The sequence below is a fragment of the Hemicordylus capensis genome, chromosome 4, assembly GCF_027244095.1.
Source record: "Hemicordylus capensis ecotype Gifberg chromosome 4, rHemCap1.1.pri, whole genome shotgun sequence".
Lineage (NCBI taxonomy): Eukaryota > Metazoa > Chordata > Lepidosauria > Squamata > Cordylidae > Hemicordylus > Hemicordylus capensis.
The window spans coordinates 136,411,531-136,439,458 of record NC_069660.1 but is presented as its reverse complement, the minus strand read 5'-3'; the positions used below and the strand labels follow the sequence as shown (position 1 = coordinate 136,439,458).

General features: G+C 44.7%; 1 protein-coding gene across 4 annotated transcripts in view; it reads left to right on the top strand.

Moving 5' to 3' along the window:
* The window catches only part of VAV3 (vav guanine nucleotide exchange factor 3), a 252,339-nt gene that overhangs the window by 137,478 nt on the left and 86,933 nt on the right, over positions 1–27,928 (top strand). For 3 of the 4 annotated variants that reach the window (XM_053247816.1, XM_053247819.1, XM_053247817.1), the window contains 2 exons: positions 23,297–23,398; positions 26,340–26,440. In XM_053247816.1, the coding sequence (XP_053103791.1) occupies positions 23,297–23,398; positions 26,340–26,440 (203 nt within the window). Of the gene's footprint in view, positions 1–12,888; positions 13,097–23,296; positions 23,399–26,339; positions 26,441–27,928 lie in introns of those variants that run through there. The other variant, XM_053247820.1, reaches the window with a different exon arrangement.

The following is a 27,928-nucleotide window of genomic DNA, read 5'->3' as shown; positions in this document are numbered from 1 at the left end:
GTGCAAGATGCCTAATAATGGTTGATCACTTATAACTGTTGAAAACTGTCCTAACCCACTTGTGGATAATACACTTAATGGAAACAGGGAAGGAACAAATGTGGGTTCCTATGTAATCCACAGAGAGCTCTTCCAGATTTAGAAAAACAGCAGATTTTATCTGTAGTGCTACTTAATGCCTAACCCAGCACCAGTTGCTCAATATTGTACAATCCCCTAGAACAATGCAACATATAGCAAAATGACTGTATATATTCAGAAATATTGTGCAGTGCATTCCTTCCTGGACTAGACCACTTCAGGCTACAGGTGAATTTTCAGTGTTATGCCATGTTGAAAACACCCTTCATATAGAAAGCAAGTATTTCAGGGAGAATGGCCCTGTCATAGCCACTTCTCTTTCATACTTTTTTTAAAAAGTTATGGATTATTTTTTTAATACACAGAAGAAAATGCAAACATGTAGTTCTTCTAAGTGGTCTCTGTCCATCACACAGATGGGCTTCACACCTGCGTGAAGAAAACCCCCAGAACACTCACAAGCTAATCTTTTTCTGGCTCTCTAATAGGTGAAAGAAAAAGTCGCAAGCTAAATTCCATGGGCGAGCGCCTGTATTCTAGTTCTACCATGCAGATCAAGATTGCCAATTATCAAGCATTTATTTCAAGGTACAACCACCTGCTATGGGAGAAGCTGTCTGCTCACCTGGACTCCCTCCCCTCCCCATAAAGGGGGGATATCCTTGCCTTACAGAAGGAAGGATGCAAGCTGAGCAAACAACTCTTACACACTTCCAGACACTCCATGGACTCTGCAGCTGGGTCTTTAACGGGTGCAGTTTCACTACGCAAACATGCATGACTCCAGTCTTCAGGTTTGAACCCAGAGGCTTGGACACGGATTGAGGACCTTCCGTTTGATGGTCTGGCCTTTTTTGGAGGGCAGACCGATGAAACAATGAAAAGGGTGCAAAAGATGAGGAAAACCGTGAAATCCTTGAGCTTCTCCTCATCTTCATCAAGTTCTAGATTTAACAGGCTTTTTCGCTCGCAACGACCTTTCCATTCCCACTCGTTCACACCTCAGACGAATGACCAACCATTTATTCAACCCCGATACAATCAATTCAGTATGCAGTACAGGAAGCGCCAGTCCCCTACTAACAAACCCTTCCAGCCGAAGCTCAAGTCCACTACATTTCAAAAGAGATCATGACTACTGCTGGATAGGAATGTGTTTAAAACCCTACTTGAATCGCTGGGAGAGTATCATATCGGAGCCGTGGCCCTCACTATCGTTTGCCTGCGCTACACTATAGAATTCACAGAACAGCTGCCAGATTCGGGCAGGAGAATTACCCTTGTGACTGTCAGCCTCCAGGAGGAAATCGGAACCCTCCTTCTAAAGGGAGCGATAGAGAGTATTCCCTCCCACCTAGGGAACGGACTATTCTCCCCTTATTTCACCATTCCAAAAATAGATGGTGGCCTAAGACCCATTTTGGATCTACGTCTCTTGAATACTTGCATCAAATACAAAAAATCACAAGTGACACCAACACACCGCATACAATTCTTAGGAGTCATTTTCAGTTCAATGATGGCTACAGTGAACCTTCTAGTAGATCAGGTTGGGCAGATACAAGACCTACCTCAACAACTATGTGGAAGGGCCACTCATATGGCTTGAAATGTCCAGTGCATGTTAGGCCTCATGGTCTCCACAACTTCTGTTCTGCCCATGGCCAGACTGTACATGCGACCACTACAACGATGGTTCCTAGATGCTTTTCAACCACTCACGGACCACAATTCCAGAGTGTTGTGTATTCCAGCTCAGGTCCACAATGTCCTTACATGGTGGACTGTTCTACAAAACCTTGAACAATCCACCCCATATACGTGGGCCTCTCCACAGGTGCAGCTGATGACAGACGCCTCCGAGGATATGACGGACAACATTACGGCAAAAGCATATATAAACTGTCGGTGGGGACTGGATCCCTTGCCTTCCTCCCTCTCACTCTAAAGATCTGGCACTGGGCAATAGTTCATCAGGTGCATCTGTCTGCAGTACACATCAAAGGAACCTGACAATACCCTGGTGGACAATCTACGCCAGACATGATCTTTGTCCCATGAATGGAGATTGGACCCAGGAGCCCCACAAGATGTTTCCCGCAATTAGGATCTCGATGAGTAAACCTTTTTGCGAGCAAAATCAACTGTCAATGCCCTATATACTATTCCAGGGCAGGAATGGGAACAGACTCCAGGGGAGACGCCTTCGTAATGACCTGGTTGGGGATTTCCCTCTATCTGTTTTCTCCAGTTCCTCTTCTCCCAAGTGTCCTCCAGAAATTAAGAGGTAGAAAAGGCAAATTGCATCCTAGTGACACCCTCGTGGCCTCGCCACCCTTGGTTCCCTCATCTCTTACACCGCTCCCAGGGTTGCTTCATCAATCTTCCTCTCCTACCGACCTTGCTATTGCTTCAAGAAGGATGGATCGTTCATCTGGACATTTGAAGGTTATGCCTAACAGCTTGGAGGATCTAGATACCTGGCTTTCAGTGTTGAGGGATGTTATAGCTGCGTGCAGGAAACCCTCCACTATAGTGTCTTACAAAGCGAAATGGAGACGCTTTCCAGAATTTGTGAAACGGGAAGGTGGATCTGATCCCGCCATGGCACCACTATCAATGGTCCTGTCATACTTGCTTCATCTAAAGAAGTCTGGACGATCCACGTCCTCAGTGCGAGCCCTCCTGGCTGTGATATCTGCTTTCCGCACCTTACCTAATTCCTGTCCTCCTTTATTCACCTTGCATGATGTTAAACAGTTTCTAAAAGGTTTGGCCCATCTCCACCTGGATGCACCCTCGGTGACCCCTTCATGGGACTTACTGCGGGTATTGTTGGCTTTTATGGGTGAACCCTTTGAGCCCATGGTGAGATGCAACCTGAGATTGTTAACCTTTAAAACCATTTTTGTGGTCGCGATCATGTCAGCCAGGAGGTTGTGGAAGTTGTGGGCATTATGTTGTGATCCTCCTTATTTGTTATTTCAAAAGGACAAGGTTGTTTTGAGGGTTGGTGGTTCTTTCATAGGTCGCAGACGCTTTCCTTGCCAGTTTTCTTCCCTAACTCATCTTAGATTTGTGTGTAGATGGCACATCTTAGATGTTAGAAGGATGCTGGCCTTTTATGTTCACCGCACGGCTCCCTTTAGGTCTACTACGGTGCTGTTGGTTATGTATGGAGTGCCCCGTAAAGGCCAAAGGGCATCGTCTAATTCTGTCTCGGCATTGATGATTAAGTCAATCAAACTGGCGTACCAGCTGGTTGGGTTGGATCCCCCTGCCCCACTGAAAGTTCAATCCACCAGGGCAGTGGCTACCTCCACAGCCTTTGACAGAGGACACTCCTTGTATTCCATATGCCATTCTGTGACATGCTCCTCACCATCATCCTTCATAAAACATTACTCACTGGAGGTCAGGGCCTGTAAGCGATGCGACCTTTGGGAGGTCATTTTGCAAGCACTTTTTCAGTAGCTCTGTATATTTTTTCTGCAGTTGTGTATGCCTCTCCAGTCTCTACCTTTGACTGGTTGTGTAAGTTAAATAAACCTACTTTGTTCACAGTTTTGCCTACTTATCTTCTTGCTCTTCCAAAGCATGGGGCTTTTGGTCTTTTCCTGGTCTCTGTGCTCTGCTTCCCACCTCTGCAGTCCTGGAGCTTGCGATGCACCCATCTGTGTGATGGATAGAGACCACTTAGAAGAACTACAGGTTGCTTACCTGTAACTGGAGTTGTTCTGGTGGTCATCTGTCCAGTCATGTACCCTCCCAGCCTGCCCCTCCACAGAGCCTCTTCTCGGCGGACTCCAGAACTGAGGAGGAGGGTGTGGAGCACGTGACCAAGATGTAAGGGGAGGAGCTTATCCACCTATCAGAGAGCCAGAAAAATATTAGCTTGTGAGTGTTCCGGGGGTTTTCTTCACGCAGGCGTGAAGCCCATCTGTGTGACTGCACAGATGATCACCAGAACTCCAGTTACAGGTAAGCAACCTGTAGTTACCACACCCCAGTCTGTATCCAACAATGTTTAAGTCCTAGAAGAAGATCCATGGATTGGATTTTAAGAAGAGTTTACATGTGCTAGCTCATCATTTGATGATTGCAATATCATGTGTGAAATGGATCTAAGGGTCAAACAGCACTGGCACAGTTTTCATATTGTTGGACATTGAACAGAATACTGTTGAATGGCGACAGTTCACATATTGTTCTCCAGGTTATCAACTTGATATACATCCATGTGTGAAGCAGCCTTTCTCCATTCCTTTACTCTCTGATATCTTCAGGCCAACTAAGCCGATGTCCTAAGCATTCAACTGTGTAAGCCCTATGTTGGCTCTGCTTGTGAGGTCAGATTACAAGAAAGTATAAAATTCTGTACATTTAGTTGGTGTCTGGCAATACTTGCTTTTTAAAAGGATGTGGGGGGAAATAATTGGGGGAAAGCCACAATTTCAAAACCCACTCCCTATAGGAAGTAATACTTGAATAAATGTATGATTTGACACATCCTGCTCTTGTGCTTCATATCACATTAAATCAGTATCATCAGATGTGACATATAATTTGACTGCGTAAACTACTGTGACATAATGCATAATGCTTGGTCAAATATTGAGATGAGCAAGAGATTTTTCAAATCCATGTTTAATGCAGCATTATATTGTTTTGATAAGGATTTTCCTTTTTCCTTTTGTAGGAAAACCTGCTGGGATGGGTTGGCGGGGAGGGAGATTCAGTTTTTCCTTCTGCATGCAAACTTGTTTTCCAGCATGTGCAGAATCCAGTGTTAGTATTATTTCACATTGCTTTTGTCAGAATTTGAGACAGCAGTGCACTCTGAACTTGATGGATGTCTGGTGGTAGTTTAGGTTGTGAGCAACCCAGCCAGCTCTGGTCAAAAGGAGGAATTACATGGAAACCAACCAGATTCTCTGGGTCAGCAGGAAAAGGGCTCTTAAACTCTGTGAAGTTCTAAGACCATTTGTGAATGCTCCCTAAAGTTGGTGTTATCAGCTACACCTGAATGGAAGCCAACATATTTTGTATACAGAATGTGCCTTGTGTGATATTCCTTGCTCAGTAATAGGATTGTTGAGCACCTGGAGGCTGAGGAGTGGTGGTGTTTCCATGTAAGGCTTTATGGTTGGAGTGTCACTTTTCTATCCTCGTTGCTACTGTGAACCTCTAGTTGTTGCTACAACCTCTTTAAAAGCTGAGGGCATGATCCAACCAAAGTTAATAACTTCTGAGTTCTGTGCTTTTCATTGGGAGATTTAAGCATGTGCTTAACTTTCCCACAGAAACCAGTGGAGCTTAAAAATACCTTGCTTTGGCTGGATTGTGCCCTGGGCACTAAATGAGGTCTTCTTGGGTCTTTCTTGAAATGATGGCGTAGTTTTCACTGAAGTGATAAACCTGGCTAGATTGTATTACTTGAGGCTGCAAGCAGGGGATTTATGAGATAAATTTTCTCCATTAAAAAAACAACAAAATCTTACAAGTAGAAAGCTAGCATGATAGGGAGAACACTAGGCTAGAACCTTCTCCCTGACCTCTAGCTTTCTATGTATAAAAGAATACCCCTTTTTCATAGAGGAGAAAAATCATCTGGACCTCCACCAACAGCTTAAGCAGTGCAGATTTTACTTGGTATGTGCAATTTTCACTTGCTTTTCACAATTCTCTCTTGAGAGCACTCAAACTCCTTTCAAGTGTTCACAAGGAATTGCAGAAAATAGGTGGATTAGGTGATTTCCCCAACTATTTTCTACCTCTGTGTGCCCTGTGTCACAGGGCCTGCCCTTGCAGATGTATCAACTGGTATAGAAAGATACTGTGTACATGCTGTATGGTGTTGGGAGGTGAGATTGTATTTAGCCTGATTGGCAACTCGTGAAGCTGGCATAAATCTGCTTCCAGAGCCAGTGAAAGCTCTAGTCACACATTATGTTCTACACTTGTTCAGTCTGTGTACATTGTACACAGGTAGTTATTTACATGCTGTTCTTAACACAGGTACAGCAGTACACTTCCTACTGGTGTCCTGAATTTCAGGGAACCTGTACCCAGATTCACTTTCAAAATGAAAAACAAAAACTTGTACAAATGTATAGACATCTGAACTCAGGCACAACATGATGTCTGGATAGGGCATAAAAGTGTTGGTTTTAACTTTTAAAGCCTTTGAAGGCTTGGGACCCCCATTGTTTAAGAACTGTCTTTTTCTCGATGAGCCCACTTGCCATTTGAGATCCCGTCAGCAGACTTGATTGTCTCTGCAAGGGCTCAGTAGACTATGGCACATGTGCCGGAAGTGGCATGTTGAAATGGTTTTGAATGGTACCCACACATCCTGGGTTCCACGCTGCTGAGTATTAGTACCACCTTCTCCTGCCATGTAACTGTCTAGTTGCGGGATAGGAGGATGAGCAGAGCAGGGGCTTGATGCTGCTCTTCCTTTTAAAAACAAGGGCTTCCCCAGCCCTCCTCCCTTTGAAGTGGAGGAGAGCAGGTCCATACCTGTTCCTCCTCTGACCGCCACCACCGACTTACACCAGATGCTTCCTCCAGGATTTACTGTGCGCCTGGGAGGCATCTCTCAGCTGTTCCCTCCGGCATGCATATGGTCTCTGCACATGTATGCTGGCCATTTGCATAGTCGGCAACCTTGCCGAGCACACAAATGGTTGGTGCGCATGCTCAGAGATCATGTGCGTGCCGGTGGCAGTTACAGGGGTAGCTGCGAGATGCCCCACCGGGTCCACAGTTAATCCTGGAGGGAGTGCTGCGATTGGAGGAGGAGCAGGTGTGGACCTGCTTTCCTCCGCTTTAAAGGGAGGAGGGCTGGGGAAGCCCTTGTTTAAAAAGTAGGTGCTCCACTATTCAGCTTCCGAATCGCATTTCGGTATATCCCTAGCAATTTGGCACACTGAATAGCATTTTCCACTTTATCCAAGGTAAGTGTCCCTCCCAGTAGTAGTTTTTCACACAGTTTGGAGCAGTTTGTTTTCATAACAATCTGATCCCTGATCACTGGGGCAATCAGTAAAGTTGGCAAACTCACAGGTTACACTTAAGGCACGCAGTGCTATGACATACTGATCGATAGATTCACCAGAGAGTTGGGATCTAGAATATAAAGTTCAGCAATATAACATTCAAAGCAGGATTGAAATGCTCATCTAAGGCTTGAAGAGCAGCTTGGTCAAGGTGGTGATGTAGTCAGAAGCACTTCAGCATGCTCTGGAGCCTCCTGCCTGATTTTCTTATCCTGAACTGCTTAATCCCATAACAGTAGAGACTTGCTCATTAAACAGATAATTATTTTTCCTTTTCTGTTGGTGAAGTCCCGCTGACAAATTTCATAATGGCATTCATGGGAGGAAGGAAGAAAGTTCAGCCTCCTTCTACACCCCCCACCATCCTCTTCTCCAGGAAATCTTCCAGAGGAAGGAGGAGCGCTTATGTCATTTCTTAAGACTTTGTCTGCTGATTTAAAATCCAACTTAAAAAAACATTACAGCTTTGATTACTTCGCTTCAAACCTCTGTTGATACTATTACTCATCCAGCCCATTACTGTCTCTAGGCAGATGTTTAGGGAGGTTATGCCTTCTCTTGCTGATATTGGCATGGAGAAACAGATTTGGGTGTCATCAGCACATTGATAACACCATGCACCAAATCCCTGATGGTGTCTTCCAGTGGTTTTATGTAGACGTTAAACAGTATCAAAGACAATATGGAGCCCTGAGGGACACCATACGAAAGTTCAGATTTTGAAGAGCAACAGTCTGCAAGGAACACTATCTGGAACCTGTCAGAGTGCAACCACTGCAAGGCAGTGCCCCCCAGCCCCCTCATATGCTCCAGAAGGATACTGTGGTCGGTAGTATCGAAAGTTGATCCAAAAGGACCAACAGAGTCACACTCTCTCTGTCAATTCCCAATTGGAGATCACCCATCAGGCCAACCAGGGCAGTCTCCACCCCTTAGCCCCCAAACCAGTTTGAAATTGGTTTAGATCAGGGCTGCTCAACTTTGGCCCTTCTGCAGATGTTGCCCTACAACTCCCATAATCCCTAGCTATTGACTGTCATGGCTGGGGATTATGGGAGTTGTAGTCCAAAAACAGCTGGAGGGCCGAAGTTCAGCATTTCTGGTCTATATATTTGAAGTTGTATTGTAGTAGTACATCCAATATTTATGCAGATATATTGTTTCCTGCAAAAGGTGCATCTTCCACACCTAACACAAGAGCAGATTGTCATCTAGCAGCACCTCTTTCTCTACAGGAAATAATGACCACAATTAAATCCATGAAATCTAGAAGGGCCCTGGGCCTTAATGGATTTCTTGTGGAGTTTTACAAGACGTATATCAAGACTTTTTCCTGGCTATAATGATGTTTTCCTTACTAAGTAGTTCCCTCCTCCTTTCACTGAGGCTTATATAACTCTTCTCCTTAAGACAAGTAAAGATACTGGTTTATGTACTAGCTATAGACCTATTTATTTGTTAAATGTTTACTCCAAGATATTGACAGCTACGTTGGCATGTAGAGTGCAGACTGCATTCTGCACTGATGATGGCATGTAGAATGCAGACTATGATGATGATGATGATTAATAATCCAGTCCAGACAGGGTTTATATCTGGCTATCAAGGATCAGATAATTATTAGATTGTTGATTATGTACTAGTCTTATCCTCGGAAAAGCAAGACCCTGTCACCATAATTTCTTTAGATGTGGAGAAGGCGTTCAACATGGTCCATGCAACATGCCTCTTTGGATCTCAAAATAAGGTGAATACAGCAGAAATTTTTATGTTAATTGGACACCTCAGAGAATGTTTAATAAGGGCTGGTTGCAGACTTCTAGATGTTGGAGGTGTAACTGATATGAGGGTGCATTTACCCATGTGGTTTGGTCCTGTCTGGTTATTGTGCCATTTGGCTTGAAACCCATAAAACTGTTAACATGACTCTGAAGCAATCATTGCCTATCAAGGACATTCATGTTTTGTTGGGGTGCATCCCCAGCATATGTAATTAAGCATTACATCAGTAATTGTGGATTTTTCATGCTTGGGGAGTTGCTGAAAGGAATATAATACAGCACTGGAAGGACAAATTGACTCCTGAATTGCAACTTTGGATAACTGATACATGTACCTTGTCAGCATTTGAAGTGGTCTTTGAAGTGGACTGAAAGGGAACGAGGAGGAATTTCCAGCAATTTGGTCGAATTTTAATGAATTGTTTTTTTGGGGAAAGATATATCCTTGGAACAAGGGTTTTTTTCTTTCTTACCCCTTTCCCCTTTTTTCTTGTTCTTGGTAGATTGTATTTTATTATGTTAAAGTTATAGTTAAGGGATAACTTTAATTTTTATTTATTTTTATTTTTCAGTTATACACATATATAATTGCTATTCTTGAAGAGCAGCTTCATAAGAGTTGACATCCCCTTCCAAGTTGGTAGGAAAGGGCAAATGATTATGTATTGTTTTGCATTCTGGCCCAGGAAATGAAGCTACATAGCTTTGCTGACGTAAAATCAGAGGTCTGTATAGTGAGGAAGTAATTGCAGAAATAGGACCTACATTGTTTCTGAGATGAGCAGGTTCTTCTGGGTGGACAGTAAAAAAAAAAAGGTGGTGGTGGGATGTGAGCCATACTGCAGTGGACATCCAGTGAACAACGGAGTTCAGGATTGATAAAAGTACATTCAGGGGTTTTGCAGGTCAGGAAGTTAAACAGTTAGCAGAAGCAATATTAAAATGTAGCAGTTCAGGAATGTAGGTCCAGTAATGCAATGAAAGGAAGATGCAGGAACTTTCACAAGCTTTGCAGGCTGACACACATAGCTGGTTCAAAATCTCATTGCCAAATGTTTTATAACTGCTTCCCTAGTAGACATGAAGCAATCTTATGCTGGCTTAACTAAAACATTATTCAGAAGCAACTTCATTTTCTCCTTCTCCTTTCCCTCCCCTTTCTTTCTGACTCCACCCCTCACACTCTCTACAGGATCCCACTGGGATAAACCTCCAAATAACAAAACACAAAATATTACTAGATAGAATACAGGAAAACATTTCCTAGGATGCAGCTGCTCTTTTGCAGCATTCTAGGTGCCAGAAAGATCGGGGGATATGGTCTCTGTCCCATTCCCAGTTTGAAGGAAAGGAAAGGGGCATTGGAGAAAGGAGGGAAAATTGGTTGCTTATGATAGATATGAGCAAACCACGAAATGAAGTAACACAAGTCCAGGTCCAAATTTGAGAGGGACTGGGCTTGTCTAATACTGGGATGAGGGATTTTCAATTGTGGGAGTCTGTATGCTGAACTTCCCCTTCTTGAACATTGTCTTTGTCACTAGTCTGAAGGGATAGTCCAGAAATTAGTTTACCATCCCAGTGAGAATTAGGCCTATATGCAACCACGGAGGGAGGCCGGGGTGGCCCGGGTTCTGCTGTGGCCCCCCTAGCCCCACCCCTTGCATCAGAAGTCAGGCACAGGGAACATTTAGCCACACCACCCCCATCTGGCTAGTCTGGGGCACGAGGTGTGGCCCCTGAGGGGTGGCGGCCCAGATTCTTTGAACCCATTGGTTCAGTGGTGACTCCACGCCTTGCGTATATGCATATTCATGTTCAGGAAATAAGTCTTGGATAGAAAAATAGCTAAGGATCCAAATTATGGTTTAGATTTTTTTACTGTTGGCTATTGTATGTGTCCCTATTAAGATGATTGTGTTGGGATTTTACTTCAAAGCACGGCATTACTGCCTGACATATCTCCTGGCTTGGGCTCCAACCCAAGCTATTCTTCCATCGATGTCTTATGCAGTATGCCATCTCTTGTCAGTCATAATATCATAGACCCATGAAAGAATTAATATTGCCGTATCCCCTTATCCATATTCCACATTTTCTAACAGAAACATGTATTGTAACGAGCTGGAGATAAAATTATTTTTTGGTACTCGTTTTACACTTTCTAAAATTTCTGTTCACTTGCTAATGTGATAAAGGTGAAACGCAAAACTATAAAATAAATGTTCCACACTGTGACACAAACTGCATTTTGCTGTGACTAGAAATCAATGTTAGCATTATAAAAATTGCACATGTAGGTCACACACGTAAGGATAATGTGTTCCATTAGCAGCTGGTGTGTTCATTTCCAATTGCTTATTTAGACAGGTCTGTTCACAGATGACAATTTGAACAAATGTAGCTGTTGCCGAAAAATCTATACAGAAGCAAATAACTATGTAATTGATACATTTCTTGTTTGCTTTGCTGCCATGTGTCCCCTGTTTAACCAACAAACAATTAAAATTCATTCAGGGATAATTATAGTTAAGAGGCATGTTGTCTTTGAAGGGCAAGAGTATAACCTAAAATTAAGCTCAAATGAGAAATGTCCCTGATAATCAGGAACATTTGACAGCTTTACATAAACATCTAAGGCAGTTGTCACTTAAATATTTTAGAGACATATAATATTTAAGATTTTAGTTGGAAGATGTCAAAATGTTATGATTGGAACTGTCCCATTCATGCTGTTTTCCTTGTCTGAATATTTTCTCATATGTCTTTATTTGGTGGTTGAAATTTGCCTATAGAGGTTTATTTTATAATAAATAAACTGGAAACATCCCCAAGTTCTAGAAATGTGGTCATAATATCTTCTAGGGACATTTTATGTGAGGTTTCTTCATCCTGTTTGATTTTTTTCTCATTCAGATTCCAGTATATCTCTTGCATAATCCATGTTGTACTGTGCTAATGGTGGTGAAGCCTCTGACATGGGTTGTCTGAGCTGGTGTGAAAGTTGAATGTACTACAAGAAACTTCTCAGGGATCAAATCAGTTGGAATAATGTATATATATTTAATATATTTGTAAAGTAAAGTGTGCTGTCGAGTCAGTGTCAACTCCTGGCAACCACAGAGCCCTGTGGTTGGCTTTGGTAGAATGCAGGAGGGGTTTACCATTGCCATCTCCCATGCAGTATGAGATGGTGCCTTTCAGCATTTTCCTGTATCGCTGCTATATGGAATAAATAGGACTGTGCACGGACCGGTTGGAGGCCATTCTAAAGGCCTCCAGACCGGTCCGGTCACAGGGTGGTTTTGGTTCGGAAGGGTAGTTTGAGGGGTTCCATTAAGGGCGGGGGGGGCTTTACTTACCCCTCCCACGCTTTCCACACTCTACCGCTGTATTTACTGTAAAAATTGCTCCTCCGATGGCTCCTCCTCCGATGGCTGCTCCGTTTAAAAAAAATGGCTGCCCCCTTGAAGCCCCGGCCCCCTGCTGCTGCTGCCCTCTTGAAGCCCCCTCCCGCCTCCTTAAATCTCGCCCGGGCCCCGAGATAACTCTTCAGAAGCGGGCGGCGGGGAGATGTCCTCCCGCCCCCTTCCCTGCCGGGCTCAGGCTGCAAAAGACTTTAGGAAGGCTTCTGCGCGCGCACGCGCAGAAGCCTTCCTAAAGACTTTTGCAGCCTGAGCCCGGCAGGGAAGGGAGCGGGAGGACATCTCCCCGCCGCCCGTTTCCCTGCCGGTCTGCCAAAGTACTTTTACTTTTGCAAAAGTAAAAGTACTTTTTGCAAAAGTACTTTTACTTTTGCAGACCGGCAGGGAAACGGGCGGCGGGGAGATGTCCTCCCGCCCCCTTCCCTGCCGGGCTCAGGCAGCAAAAGTCTTTGGGAAGGCTTCTGCGCGCGCGCGCGCAGAAGCCTTCCTAAAGTCTTTTGCAGCCTGAGCCCGGCAGGGAAGGGGGCGGGAGGACATCTCCCCGCCGCCCGCTTCTGAAGAGTTATCTCGGGGCCCGGGCGAGATTTAAGGAGGCGGGAGGGGGCTTCAAGAGGGCAGCAGCAGCAGGGGGCCGGGGCTTCAAGGGGGCAGCCATTTTTTTTAAACAGAGCAGCCATCGGAGGAGGAGCCATCGGAGGAGCAATTTTTTCAATAATTACGGCGGCAGAGTGTGGAAAGCGTGGGAGGGGTAAGTAAAGCCCCCCCCCGCCCTTAATGGAACCCCCCACCCCAGTGCCGGACCGCAGCTCTGCGGTTCCGTGCACACCCCTAGGAATAAATGTGTCCCATATAGGTGTTTTCCATAGTCTGGGTAACATACCAGCGCGGATTTGAACTGGCTTTCTAGTCAAGTCATTTCCTCACTGTGCTAGTACATTTGTACACCGCCCCAAACTTCCATCTCTGTGTAGTTTACAGCAACATAAAGCAAAATAAAAACCTTAAAACATTTTAAAACCACGAGTCTAGTTTAAAAGCTTAGAGGAATAAATGTGTCTTTAGAGAATCTAAAAAGTTTTCAGAGAGAGGGCAGCTTGTATTTCAGCAGGGAGTGCATTCCAGCGTCTCAGGGCTGCAACAGAGAATGCCCATTGCTATATAGCCACCAGATGAGCTGGTGAGAATTGCAGATGAACCTCTCTGGATGATCTCAATGGGTGATGGGGCTCATAGTGAAGAAGACGTGTTCTTAACTATTCTGGGCCTTTAGGGCTTTATAGGTTACTAGTATTTTTAAGCCCGTTAAAATAACGGGCGCTAGTTGGGTTCATGAAACCGGGGGGGCCGCCTACTGTTGGCCGCAGCAGCAGCAGAGCCCCGCCGGAGGGAGGCAGCGGCCGCCGCCGCGAAGAAGCCCCTTGAGGGCTGCCCCCAGAGGAGGAGGAGTGAGGAGGAGGAGCGGGGCAGGCACGTGCAGGGCCACTTCCCCGGGGACGGTGGCGATGGCCAGGCGCCCAGAGCAGCAGCAGCAACCACGGCTCGCCCTGCTGAGCTGCTGCCTGCGCCTCCCTCCCCGGGCTGGGCGTGAGGAGGAGCTGCAGCTGCCGCGGGTGGGCGGGCGGAGGTCTTCTCCTCCGGGAGCCGCCGGTCCCCGCTTCTGCCTGCTGGCGCTCGACGGGCTGCCAGCAGTTCTTCCCAGGGGGACACTGCCGCTGTCCTGGGAACCACCTGAGGGCCGGCTGCTGCCGAGGAGGAGGCGGCGGCGGCTCCGCGCAAGACCCCCCCGCTCATCCGGCTGCTGCTGCCGCCCCCCTGGAGCCGCCCCCCCGGAGCCGCCCCCCCGGAGCCGCCCCCCCGGAGCCGCCCCCCCCGCCAACATGGCTTTGCAGCCTCCAGCCAGCTGCACCGCCCAAGGGACAGTCGCCGCCCCTGTTCTTTTTGGCGGGCAGACCAGACCCGCCGCCGCCTTTCCTATCCCTGCGGCCGGGCTGGACCCGCCGCCGCCTCTGCCCTCCCAGTGGCCGCCTCTGGCCTTTCCGCGGCCGGGCGAACAACCGGCCAACACGGCCGCCTGGTGCTGGCGGCCGTGTCTCCCTCTTCCCTCCCCCTGGCTTGTCCGGTCGTGTGGACCTGCCGCCGCCGCCGAGTGTTGCCCGCACCATCGTCCTGTTGCCGCCGCCTCTCCCCGGCTTGTCCCTTCCCGTTGCCACCTCTACTCTCCCCGCGGCATGGCCGGTCCTCTTGCCCCCGCCTCTACCCTCCCCCCGTCTTGTCCGGTCATGTGGACCCGCCGCCGCCCAATGTGTTGCCCGCAACATCATCCTGTTGCCACCGCCTCTACCCTCCCCCCGGCTTTGCCGCCTGATTGCCAAAGTTGCCGCCGCCAACATGGCCGCCTGCTGCCGGCGGTCGTGTCTCCCTCGGCGTGTTCTGGGCATGCGCTCTGCGCGTGCCCAGAACAGCCGAGGGAGACACGGACGCACACAGTCCAACGAAGACACGGACGCACACCAGGGACTTTATTATAGAGGATAACCAACACCTTTTATTTTTTCTGGAAGCTTATCGGTAGCTAATTTAGTTGTTCTTGGGGGTGTGCAAAATGTTTCAATGTCAAAATGGGCTGTTCTGAGCTTGAAACAAAACACTCTTTAAAGAAAGGGTCTGTTTGGAGCCTGGAACAAAACAACCCTGTTTCACGTTGATATGTTTTGAGTGCCATTTTGGAAGCCTGTTTTCCCCTTGCTGATTGTTTTTCTGGCATTGGCTTCTGATTAGCTTGTGAGCTCCTTGCTTCTTGGTTGGCTTGTTATCATACAAATCAAGTGTTGCCATGAGCAACTGTGCCCACCATTGGCTGGGGGGGGGAGGGAGGGGGGAACCCAAGAGGAGGGAGTTTCAAAAGATATTCAAAGGGACTGGGAGATGGAGAGAGCCCTTATAGTTCTTCTCATGGTAACAGTTTAGAAGTTTTGTTTCTTTTCAGACCATTGGTCCATCTAGCTCAGTATTGTCTACAGTACACAGAGTCGGACTTCTCCCAAGCAGGAGTCTCTCCCTCAGTCCTATATCTGGAGTTGCCAGGGAGGGACTTCGCTTGTGCATGTGCATCTTCTGCAAGTGCTCAAGCATGCAGATGCTCTTCCCAGAGTGGCCCCATTCCCCAGGGAGAATATTTTAGAGTGTTGCTCACATTTTCCCCTGCTCCTTCCATCCTGTTCAGAGTCTTCAGACAACTGCGCTAAGAGCTGAGCTGTCCAGGCCATGACTGCTCTGTGGTAGGCAGGCAGGATGGAAGGAAGGATTAATTTCGTGGTTCTCTTGGCACTGACAATATGCTATTGCTGCTCTAACTGTCTGGCTTTGCAGGAACTCAAATTGACAAAGGCAAAACTTGGATGCCTGCCTTCTTTGAGTTGTGGTATGTTTTGTTTGTAATAGTGTTGTGGCGAGAAATGGACAGTGGCAGCTTTGTGTTTGTGTGTGTGTGTGTGTGTGTGTGTGTGTGTGTGTGTGTGTGTGTGTGTCTGTAAGTAATAGTTGTTGGTGATTGCTGTGATGAACTCCATGTCTGGCCTTGAAACTAACCTGTGCTTCACTCACTCCTTTGGTCTGCTCTGCAATCTGCATTGCAGTCAAAATGTGGCTGAAGTTGCTCTAGTTGAACTTATAGCTATGTTTGCTGTTAAGGGTGCTGCTCTGGTAGCTGTTGCAATGCTAAGAAGAAAGGAGTCAGTCAATCATCTTGAGTCAATCAGTGGTCCAAGACCAGTATAAGATAGAACAGTAGAGCATGATTCAAAATAATGAAAACAAATTATGGAGCCATAAAACTACATTACTTTAAAACTATTACTTTAATAGTATAAAGCTATATTATAATACTATAAAGCTGCTATCCTTAGAAAAGAGGGTAGCTATGAAATTATTTAACAGCTGTATTTAGAAAATTATGAACATATAAGATGTGAAATACATAAAACGCCAAAAGCAATGGCTAAAACTGGGTATATAAAATAAGGCATCTAAACATGGACTCTAAAGAAGTCAGTGGTTTAAAACTATGCAGAGCTGATGCAAGGGAATGGCCTGGTAGTCATGACCCAGTGGATCCTACATGCTGCCACGCAGAACTTGGCAGTGTTAAATGTGAAGGCCGGATCTTCATCGGAAAGCAGCAACTGGCTGTAGACATGATTTGGGCGGCCAGGGTACTTGTGAAGTAATGGAAATTTAAGCTTGGCCTGAATGTCTCTGTAAAAGAAGCAAAAGAGGAATACATGTTCTGTGGTTTCTACCTCCCCCGTGTCACAGGAACAAAATCTCTCTTCAATTGGGATCTTTCTGTATCTGCCTTCCAATACAGCGAGGGAAGGGCATGATAACAAGCGAGGGTAAAAGCCCTTCTGTGGCTTGGGCTTTCTAGCTGTGACAGGTATGCAGTGGGGGAGGCAGAGACAGGAATGTTGGAACCCTGCCTAGGTCAGCCTGGCACTCAGTGTCCATTATCCTCTGTTTGATTACTGTTTTCACCTGGTCATGGCCCTTAGCAAGTAGGGGAGTGGGATGGAAACCCAGGAGTGACAATTTAATCCACACAGCCCTTTTCCAGGAAGAATGAAAATTGTCTTGTAGGGTCAGAGGGGCCATGGCCCCCCAGAGTGGCCATGGATCAATAATCCCTACATTATTAAGGGATAATTTAAGCCAGAGGTTAAGAATGGACAATCACACTCTGGCCTCAATCACACTCTGCCCATTTTCAGGTGTAGGATGACATTTGAGACACAGCGAGGTAGGACTGCTCATAGAAATTTGGACTGCATTCGCTCCAAGGGACAATTGTAGGGGGATCGTAGGAATTGTAGGGGGCCCTGGATTGGGCACCATAGAGAAGCTGCACCAATGTCTTGGTCTCAAATAATTTGAGCGTTGCAGGTATGTATTGGCCCCCTCCAGACGGTACACATTCTAGAATGGCGGTGGAGCTCCTCTGAGCGGTGAGGGTGACATGGTCTCAGTGGGCCTTTTTTGAGCCAGAGGCATGTAGGACCACTCCCAGATATTTGAAACTAGTGACCTCTTTGATTTTGTGGTCATTTATACTCCAGGGACGGGACTTGGGTCTTCTGGCGAAAGCCATAACTTTAGTTCTTCGACATGGTCTCTGTCTTCTACACATATGGTCTAAGCGCCTGCGCAGAGACCACATCAGAAACACGATTTCTCCTGCTTTGGGCAGGAACTCCGCCCCTAGCCGCTATATGCAGCTGCGCCACTCCTCATCCCCTTAGTCTTTATTCAGTGAACATCGTGGTGTCTTTCAGCTCAGCAGCTTGTTGGCTCTGGTAGTCCTGGTCAGGCAGCTACTTGGGCTTCACCCCATTCATTTATTCTGCATTTTGCTATCGATGTTAGAGCTCATAATGATGCTGTATTTGGCAGGAGTGTCCTGCAATCGATTTTCAGTTGAGCTGCTTGTACTGAATAAAATTCTCCCTGGTTGTTTACCTGTTGCCTCGGTTTTTTTTCCTCCTCCTTGGGTGCTAGCTTGTTGTGCGTCCATATGTGTAGAAGACAGAGACCATGTCGAAGAACTACAGGTTACTCACCTGTAACGTTGGTTCTTCTAGTGGTCATCTGTACTCCTACACGCCCTCCCGTCCTCCCCGCAAGGGTCGCTGAAGCTTGACTCTGTGACTGAGAGGATGAGGAGTGGTGCAGCCGCACATAGTGGCTGGGGGCGGGGTTTCCACCCAAAGCAGGAGAAATCGAGCTTGTTAGATTCCAACGTGGTCTCTGCACAGGCGCATAGCCCATATGTGTAGAAGTACAGATGACCACTAGAAGAACCAAAGTTATAGGTGAGTAACCTGTAGTTTTTTGATAGTTGATTTCTAGTTGATCATTCTTGCAGTACTGAGCTAGAGTTGTCAGCACTCTTCTGATACCTATAGGGGTCCTAGAGAGGATTGCGGCATTGTCTGCATAGAGCAGGGAGGGAATGCTTCTATCCGCCAGCTTGGGATGTTGAAAGTCTAGGCTACTAAAGTGTCTCATCATGTCATTAATATAAAAGTTGAAAAGGAGCGGGACCAGGATGCAACCTTGTTTGATTCCCTTCTGTGTTGGGACAGGGTTCGTGAGGTGCCTTTGTGGGTTGCGCCTTAACTTGAGGGTCATGTAGTAAGGAGTCATAATTGTGTGTGAGTGACTGACTTGGGCCAGTGATGTTACTGCAGCACAGGCACTGTGGCTGGCAGGATTCTGGGTCATTGATTCTTTTCTGGCCATTTTTGATCTGTGTTTGAAATTGTCTGTGAATTGTGTTGGGAAGGACAGATTCACTTTTACTGTGTGCTTCTGCAGATTTTTCAAGGCAGAGTTGCAAAATGACCCCTGCTAACTTGGCAAAGAGGCACCTTTTAACATGGTGATTCTCTTTATTTAGCAGGGGGAGAGTAACTGGCCCTGTCCATCCCCAGCACAGTACCTCCAGTGACTGTTGCTGGTGTCTATCTTGTGTTTCTTTTTAGACTGTGAGCCCTTTGGGGACAGGGAGCCATCTTATTTATTTATTATTTCTCTGTGTAAACTGCCCTGAGCCATTTTTGGAAGGGCGGTATAGAAATCAAATAAATAAGAAATTAAAAATCAAATAAATAAATCGCTATGCGAAACTTGTATGCACTTTGTGAATGCAGCTTGTTCCAGACATAGGGGAAAATGAGGAAACCCGAAGCTCTTGAACGTTCTTCATGGGTAGTTCCTAGGGCAGCTCGACTTTGGTCCCCTTGCTGTTTTTTGGACTACAACTCCCATAATCCTCAACCATAGTGGCTAATAGCCAGGGATTATAGGATTTGTAGGCCAACATCTCCCAGAGGGCTGAAGTTTTGCAGCCCTGTCCTAGGGACACCAAAGTGGGTTGGACGGTAGGGCATGATGGGTGCTAACTACTACCAAATCCACAAAAGAAACAGGCAAGCGGGTGAATTTAATTTTTTAACCTTTCCCTGAAATCCCCATAAGATCCTCTGGGGGTTTGGGGAAAAGATTAAACATTTGTTTAAAATCACCTGCTTGCCCATTTCTTTTGTGGGTTGGGTGGTAGGTAGCACCCATCATGCCCTATCTTCCAATCCACTTTGGTGTCCCCAGGAGCTACCCATGGGGAACAATGGGGTGTTTAAAGTTTCCCCATTGTTCCCTATGGCTGAAACACTTGAAACATTTCAAGTTTTGTTCCATCGAAACAACTGATACGACTGCTGTTTTGACAGAATGTTTCAGCTGTTTGCGTTTAGTTTCAAGCTGAAAACAAAACACAAAATATGTTTCTTACACACCTCTAGTTCTTTTAATATAGGAGTAATATGGTATCTTTGAGATGACTCAGGGACCAACCTGGCTGCCGCTTTCTGTACCAAGTGCAGTTTCTGAACTACATACCAATGCAGCCACACATAGAGCACATTGAACTAGTCAAGTCTGGAGTTGTACTCATTTATCATCTATCTCAAGATACGGTCATTTATCTCAAGATACGGATCAGCCAAAGCTGATAGAAAGCCCCTATGCCACTGCCTCAACCTGAGACACCAGTTAATTCAGTATAGTTTTTGTAAAGGAAGGGGAAGGTCAGTTTGGTTGGGATTGAGACTCACATGGGCTAGGATAAGAGTAGCATGCAGGATAGGCTGAGGACTGGACAGAAGTCCTAGAAGATAGATCATAGTCAATGTGGCTGAAGGAAGGCTGTGGAGTAGGTTATGAACTGAGAACCCATAAGAAAAGGGCAGGTGAAAGGTAGGGATTATTGAGGAAAAGACCAAGGAGACAGGGAAATTAGGCAAGAAGGGCCAATGACAAGGGGGGCGGGGTTCATTCAGGTCGAGTCCAAGACATTTTGGTGGTGAAGGGCAATATGATACACACCTCCATCTGCAGGCAGATGTTCAGCATTCTCAGGCCATGCTGCTGAAGTAGCGGCAGCAGTGTGCAAGCACACTGATACTGTGCCACCAAGTTAAGCTGTGGTAGAAGAGGGTGTTCCTAGTTTGTGTAAGCAGAGGAGAAGAGGGGGAAGAGGCATGCCACAGCAGGGTGAGGAGAGCAAATAAACAGCATGTCCCAGTGGGGTGAGGAAGGACTGTGGCAGCGGGCTGCAGAAATACCTGTGGGGTGGTGCTTGTGACAACAGACTAGTGCTTGCCACTCTCCTCCTTGTGGCCATATTGGAGATGCCTTTCTCTGCCTCATGGAAGGGCTGCCGCTGGGTTTATTTTTACTGATCTGAGATATTCTACCTTTTCATAATAGTCTCAAGGTTATAGTCACATTCAGGTCATGAATTGCTGTGGGTTTGTGGAGGCTGGGAGATGGGCAGGCTAGAGATGCTGGTCAAGAAACAGGGTAGGCAGTGGGCTACAAAACAGGAACCTGAGGAAAGGTGAAGTTGAAGAAAGGAGGAGTGTAGGAGGAAGTAAGATTAGGACAAAACCGCACACAGTGTCTAGGGACATGAGAGGCTGTACACTATTGGCAGGAAGGAAGGGGACAAAAAAGTGAAGTTTGAGGGACAGTGGCTAGGCAAGGTGGTCAAGGGGTTGGGATTTCTAAGTATAATGTTGCAGGGCTAAGGTTGTTGTACCTTAAATGGAAATCTTAAATGGAAATCTTCCAGTTGTGGCTCCTGCTATCACTTCAGAATTCTGTTACATAGGTGGGTAACAGGAGCTAAGAAATGATGTTTGTGTGGGAGCAATTTCATGCTTTGCCTTGAACTGACTGGTCATTTCTCTGGCTGCATGCTTTTAGCTTTTTCTAGAACATCATTTTTTTAAAAAGAAAACCAGAATGCCTATAGCCATCTTATAGTAATGTAAAATGAGTTATTCTTCTGCAGACAGGGGAAGAGGAGGCTGCTAGTGTTATAGGCCAGCAAGGTTGTGGTGAGGGTAACAATGATTGTCATTAAAACTATTATTATTATTATTTTACATTTATATCCCGCTCTTCCTCCAAGGAGCCCAGAGTGGTGTCCTACATACTTGAGTTTCTCTTTCACAACAATGATTGTCACAACAATGATTGTCATTAAAACTATTATTATTATTATTTTACATTTATATCCCGCTCTTCCTCCAAGGAGCCCAGAGTGGTGTCCTACATACTTGAGTTTCTCGTCACAACAACCCTGTGAAGTAGGTTAGGCTGAGAGAGAAGTGACTGGCCCAGAGTCACCCAGCTAGTTTCATGGCTGAATGGGGATTTGAACTTGGGTCTCCCCGGTCCTAGTCCAGCACTCTAACCACTACACCACACTGGCTCTCTTTAACAATGTTCTTAACATTTAACAATGTAACAATGTTCTTCATTAATATTAGCGTGGATCTGCTTTCTGACAACATGCCACACACAAAGACCCTTTCATGTAGCCTGTACAGAGATGGCACATTATATTTTTTCTTTTCCCACTTGCATCTAAGTTTTTACAAAAACTTGCCAGATCTCTGTATTGCACCCCAGCATGACACTGATTATTTTGATTTTATTTTTTTTTACAAAAAAACTCTTATCCTGACAACATTTATTTATTTATTGTTGAATTTATATACCGCCTTTCATTAAAAACAATCCCAAGGTGGTTTACAAAAATTAAAAAACATAAAATAAAATGAGAATAAAAATATAAAACAAATCTATTATATTAATTCTCGTAGACGTGCCTCTGTGGGGATGCGTCCCGGCAACCCAGCAGATTGGCTGGGCAGCAGAGGCGCTGGATTGGCTGGGTAGCAGTTGGTCGTGTAGGGAACTGGCCGCTTGAGGAGGAAAGGAAAGGAAGGAAAGCGGGCAAGTGGAGAGGAGAACTGAACGGACTGGGGCAGAAGGGAGGGGGGAAGCTGAGGGGAGAGAAAGCGGTGGAGCCTGGCTGGGCAGAGACAAACAGCTGGCCGCTTTGGAAGATGCTCGCTAGAGGGAGGGCCGTGCAGGAAGGAGCTGGCTGAACGCTTGGCCACCCGACACCAGAGACTGGAGGAAGGAGGATGCGGCAATGGCCAGCAGGGAAAACACAAGCAGGCTAAAAAGTGGAGGGGGAGCACAAATGAGAGGAAAAGAGAGAGAAAGGGGGAAACGGAGAAGGGAGCAAGCTGGGGCAGAAGGCTTGGGGGGAGGGGACTGGGGCAGAAGGTGGGGGGAGTGTATTGCCGCACAGATGCTCTGTGTGGGATTAGCTAGTCTAATTTAAAATCTATAAAATACAAGCATAAATATACACAGGTAAAAACACATAGAAGCAGCAATAGAAAACAATCATGTAAAAGCCTGGATAAAAAGCCAAGATTTAACAAGCTTTCTAAAAACTGTGATGGAGTCCGAGGAGCGAATGGCCACTGGGAGAGCATTCCAAAGTCTGGGGGCAGCAACAGAGAAGGCCCTGTCCCGAGTGCACAACAACCGAGCTTCCCTCATTGTTGGCACCCGGATCAGAGCCCCCTCAGATGACCTCGTCAAGTGGGCAGCAACCCTTGTGAGCAGGCGGTCCCTCAGGTACCCCGGGCCCAAATCGTTAAGGGCTTTAAAGGTCAAAACCAGCATTGGTCCTGGAAACGAACTGGCAGCCAGTGCAACTCTTTCAGAATGGGTGTGATTTGCTCCCATCGGGCAGCTCTGGATAAAACCCTAGCTGCCGCGTTTTGCACTAGCTGCAATTTGGCTACATAGAGCCCTCAGGGTGACTTTCAGCATAATGTCTAAAATTATTCCTGAAACAAAAAGAGCCAACAATACATGAAAATAAACATACTTCAGAATTATTGTTTACTATATTTTATTTTTGTAACGTCTGGAAATAAAACACCACACTGTAGCGTGAATAGCTACCTTCGGTTTGTAAATATTTACAAATGTTTGTGCTAACAATTGCATTATCTTTTTCTAGGTCCAACATTAGGCCTCATTATGCAGAAACAAATACTCATGACTTCAAAATGCATACCTTCAACCGCGTCACATCCTGCAAAGTCTGTCAGATGCTTCTAAGGTACGTGTCATGGCGGAAGGAGGGTGACTTATGAGAATTCTCTTGGGGAAATTTTTTACATTGGATAAAATAAGGAAAATGATCTGTCTGGCTAGAACAAAGGCTCCTGTTTGAAACTTGCAGGATTGAAGAACTGAACCCAACCCTAAGTTGACTACTGACATACACATTGGTAATTGGAAATGTGGGGGAATTTGCAGAGAATAAATAGTAGGGATGTTCAAATTGATTCAGGTACAAATTGATTTGTACCTGAATCTAGCTGATTCAGGTGATTTGGAGACAAAACAAATCACCCCGTTGTCCATTGGCTAGATTTGGGTACAAATCGAATTGTGCCTGATTCGATTTAAATTGATTCGAGATTAAGATACCTCCTATTAATTCCCCCAGATTCCCAGCTTTCATTTAAAAAACAAAACAAAACAAAAAACTAAGCTCTAGCCCTTGTAGAAGTGGAGTTATGGAGCAAAATGTGTGGTCATTATTTTTTCAAGTGTTTGGATTCTTTGGTGTATAATAACTTTCCCTAAAGGAATCCCTATGAGGATTCATTACACACCTTCATCTCGTGTGTGTGTGTGTGTGTGTGTGTGTGTGTGTGTGTGTGTGTGTGTGTAGTTGGCACTTGGCAGTTGGCACTGTCCAGTAACAGTCAAAATGAACAGAAGAAATGAAGTTGTACAATGAATGTGTAATGTGTGCCCAGAGAATCAAATACGCAAGTGTTGGTGTATTTTTCTTGTAATGGTTTTCACTGCTAAATAGAAAGGCCATTACTCAGCTTAAAGTGTAGCTTGTTTCTTCAGGATTAACAAGAATAAATTAATCTCTGACTGACAATGTGGTTCTCTTCTGTGAATGCATAAAGCTTCTTTGGATTGTTGTCCTAGCATTTGCAGTCTTTCCATTTCTGCTTCTGATAGTTTTTCATGGTCTTACTGAAGTTAGTATTCTGATGTGCTCATTGTAGCGCTCAATGATCTTTATTTGCAGCTTGTTTTCCCCACAAGTGGTTCAAAGAAATTCCTCTCTTGTGGTCTGTACTATGGCCAGAACACAGAGAATATACTGTGAATGTGTGGTGATTGGAAGGTTAAGTATCCATGAAAAGATTTTTGTCTGCTAAAGGCAATGGAAACGAAAAGCCATTGAGCATCTTTCCTTGAACAGTTTGAACCAACATGTGGCTATTACTGAGTCCGTTATTCTTTGTGAAATCAGGAGTGGAACCTCAGCTGGATACCCTTCCAAACCCTGAGAAGCTTTTATTGTTAATGAGCCATAAAGATATTTTTTTCTCAGATAAGCCATTTCTTCTTCCTTCATCGCCCCTGCAAGATTTATTGCACTTTTAAAAATGTATTTATATTGTAATATGTTCTGAGTTACTGAAAGTAATTCAGAAATTGTGATGATCCAGTGACTTTCTGTGAAAGTAAAATAATGATGAATCTGTATTCCATTGTCTACCATGGGACAACATTATCCAGGAAACCTCCTCGTTTAAATCTGCTGTTTCTAGTGTAGCTGCTCCCCATTTTCGTACTGCTAGCTGCTTGTATTTCTTTTAAGGGTAGAAATGCTGCTTTCCAAATTGGCCTTTGGAGAAAAGATGATCCTCTGCTAAGGCAAGATTAATCTAAGAAAGTTCCTATTATTTTATTTTTAAAAACAAAGGATTTATAGATTATAGTCCGCAGTAATCAATATAGGATATTATCTTAATTCATTAAGTGTTCCAATAGTTCATATGTGATCATTTTAATAAATGTTATTTTCATTCGTTAAATGAAATGATGTCAATTAATAAGCCGATTTTTCTTTTTCTTTTTAAAAAAACCCAGAGTTTAACTTTTAAACAAATCTTTATAGGTTTTATCACATCCCAGTTTTAAAATAACCCATCGTTTCTGTCTGGAGAATTGTTTGCTTTTCAGCATTTTTGCAACAAAACAAAAACAACCCTTCCCAAAACTAATCTTGTAACAGTAGTTGGATTAAAGATTGCTCTTTGTTATGTCTTCTCTGATATACTGGACAAACAATGTTAAGGGTCCTTTTAAATTAGGACTAATGATAGGAAATGGATGTATAGGGGTGAGTTCAACTGTATATTTTATCGCTAAGTAGTTCCATCTGATCTTGCTTTCCATTTATCTTGGAGTGGATCATACATTCTTAACCCATTTGGAAAGCATTGTATTAGAGATGACAGGAAGTATCTCTGTGGTGTTGGATCTGTGATCAAGTTAGATCTTGCAGCAGTCATCGATTTGAAAAAAATGTGTGAACAGGCCATTGTTTCTCATTTATCCTCATGCTTTAAATAGTCATAGTATAAATCTTCCATATTTGCACAAGTTCCCTTTTTCCTTCACTTAACATAGATTATTTTGTGTCTGTGTTGGTTTACGCTCAGAATAAGCTCAGTGTGAGCAATCCTAAGATCTTCTTTCAGGTGTCTGAAACTTCGACAGGCTCTTCCAACAAAAACTGAAAATGCAGTCCTATTTCTGTGCTCTCCGTGTCACACAGTTAATATTGACCCTAAAGGCCCTGATGCAGGAGCAAGGTTCCTCTTGTGTGCTGTAGTTGAACCTGGGAACCTAACACCCATGCTATTTTACCAGGAGTTGCTGCATATTCTGGTGTAGTGCAGACCAGAGTAACCCCTGGGAATATAGGAACTGGACATCCATGGTGTAGTGAGTATCTCCATATCTGTGGAAGAGAGTAGCTTACTTTTTGCTTAGTCTAACTTATCAAGAGTTCCCTGAAAAATCCACTCTTGTAGACCCATTTCATTCAAGTACAATAACTGGCCCAGACTGTATAGAATGCAACTCTCTGTATAGAATTCTAGATTGGCTTTTCTCTTGTTTTTCCTCTTTTTATGCAGATTGTGACTCTGTATGCATTATCTGTCTTTATATTCCAGGGGAACTTTTTATCAAGGCTATTTATGTTCAAAGTGTGGAGCTGGAGCCCACAAAGAATGTTTGGGAAGACTAGACAATTGTGGCAGAGTTAATTTGGGTGGTAAGTCATTTTTATTGTTTGGGATACAATTTTTTAATTAGACTATAAAACATGCCAGATATAATTAAGGTTTAATTCCCCCCTAATTTGTGTTCATTGTATCACAGATACTTGTTGAAATGGTTATTTATAAGCATAATTAAAATTGCAGTTTGAAGTCATGGCAGCCTTCCTCATTTTTTTGTAATGGGAAAGAATATTGAGAGAAGGACTACTGTCACATCTGCCAGAATTCTACCTGTGACTGAAAGAAAGGTGCAACTTGTTCCACCTGCCCAAGGGTCTTCTGCTCTACAGGGCTTAAAATAACATCTTAAAATAGCATAAGAAACCGACTTTAAGACTCAAAGTTTGAGCATAGCTATGCTTTCTTTTTCTTTTCCCTTTTGTTGTTGTTGAAGATTGCTACATTATATAAAAATGTTAATGTACCATTTTGAAGCACACTCTTTTTTCTTTTTTTTGGAAGGGTATGGTATTAGTGTGGACAGAATTTGGAATTCAGCATACCTTTGTTCTTCGACGTGGTCTCTGTGCTTTACACGAATGGGCTTTGCGCCCATTCGTGTAAGAGCACAGATGACCACTAGAAGAACCCAAGTTACTGGTAAGCAACCTGTCGATTTATGTCACATTGGCTGCCACACTTGGAGAGCAATATTTTTCAGACCCAGTGTGCAAAAGGTGTAGCGTGGAATGGGGGGTTGGGGTGGGGGAAGAGTAAACCAACTGAAGTATTTTCAGTATTAGAATCTTGTAAATAGCAGTGAATGACTATTTTAAGTCATCAGGGCAGAGGTTTTAAACAAAGTTGGAAAGGAACATCCCGCATTTTAAAATGTTTATTCAGTTCCTTAATCCATGAAGTTGTTTTTACATGATTTCTGCCTCTAGCAATTGAACAGAATTGTTTAGTGGAATACTCAAAAGAATCTGGGAAATGTGTAAGTGTGTGTGTGTGTACACACACATATATATACATAATACAAATTTTATAGTGTGTGTTAGGCTACTACAGTCATTGGCTCATATCCAGACTAAGTTATCCATAAAGAGTCTTATTGAAATTAATGAGACAAGTAATTCCCAATGGGAATACTCAGTGCCAGTTTTCTGAAGTCTGTCAGACTGAGGAGAAGACTACATAGCCAACTAATCAGCAACTTCAGCACATAGCCAGCCAGGTGAAGATGTGTCAACTTCAAGTTGGCAATCCTCCGATGGGGAAGAACTAGCAGCACAGCTTCAGTAGGAGGGCTCTGAGTACCCCATAGGATAAGGATGTATACAAAATCGGTTTGCCCAGTTCAGTTCAAGTCAATTTGAACTTAGATTAGACTGGTCATTTTCGGTTTTGGCACCCCGGATGGTGATTGGCCTGGCTTGGTTTGAATTTGAACCAGTTCAGGCCTAGTTCAGGGGTGCCAGGGACATTCAGTTTTTGGAGGGGGGGGAAAGGTGGACTTACCGCCACTAAGGGCTTCCATG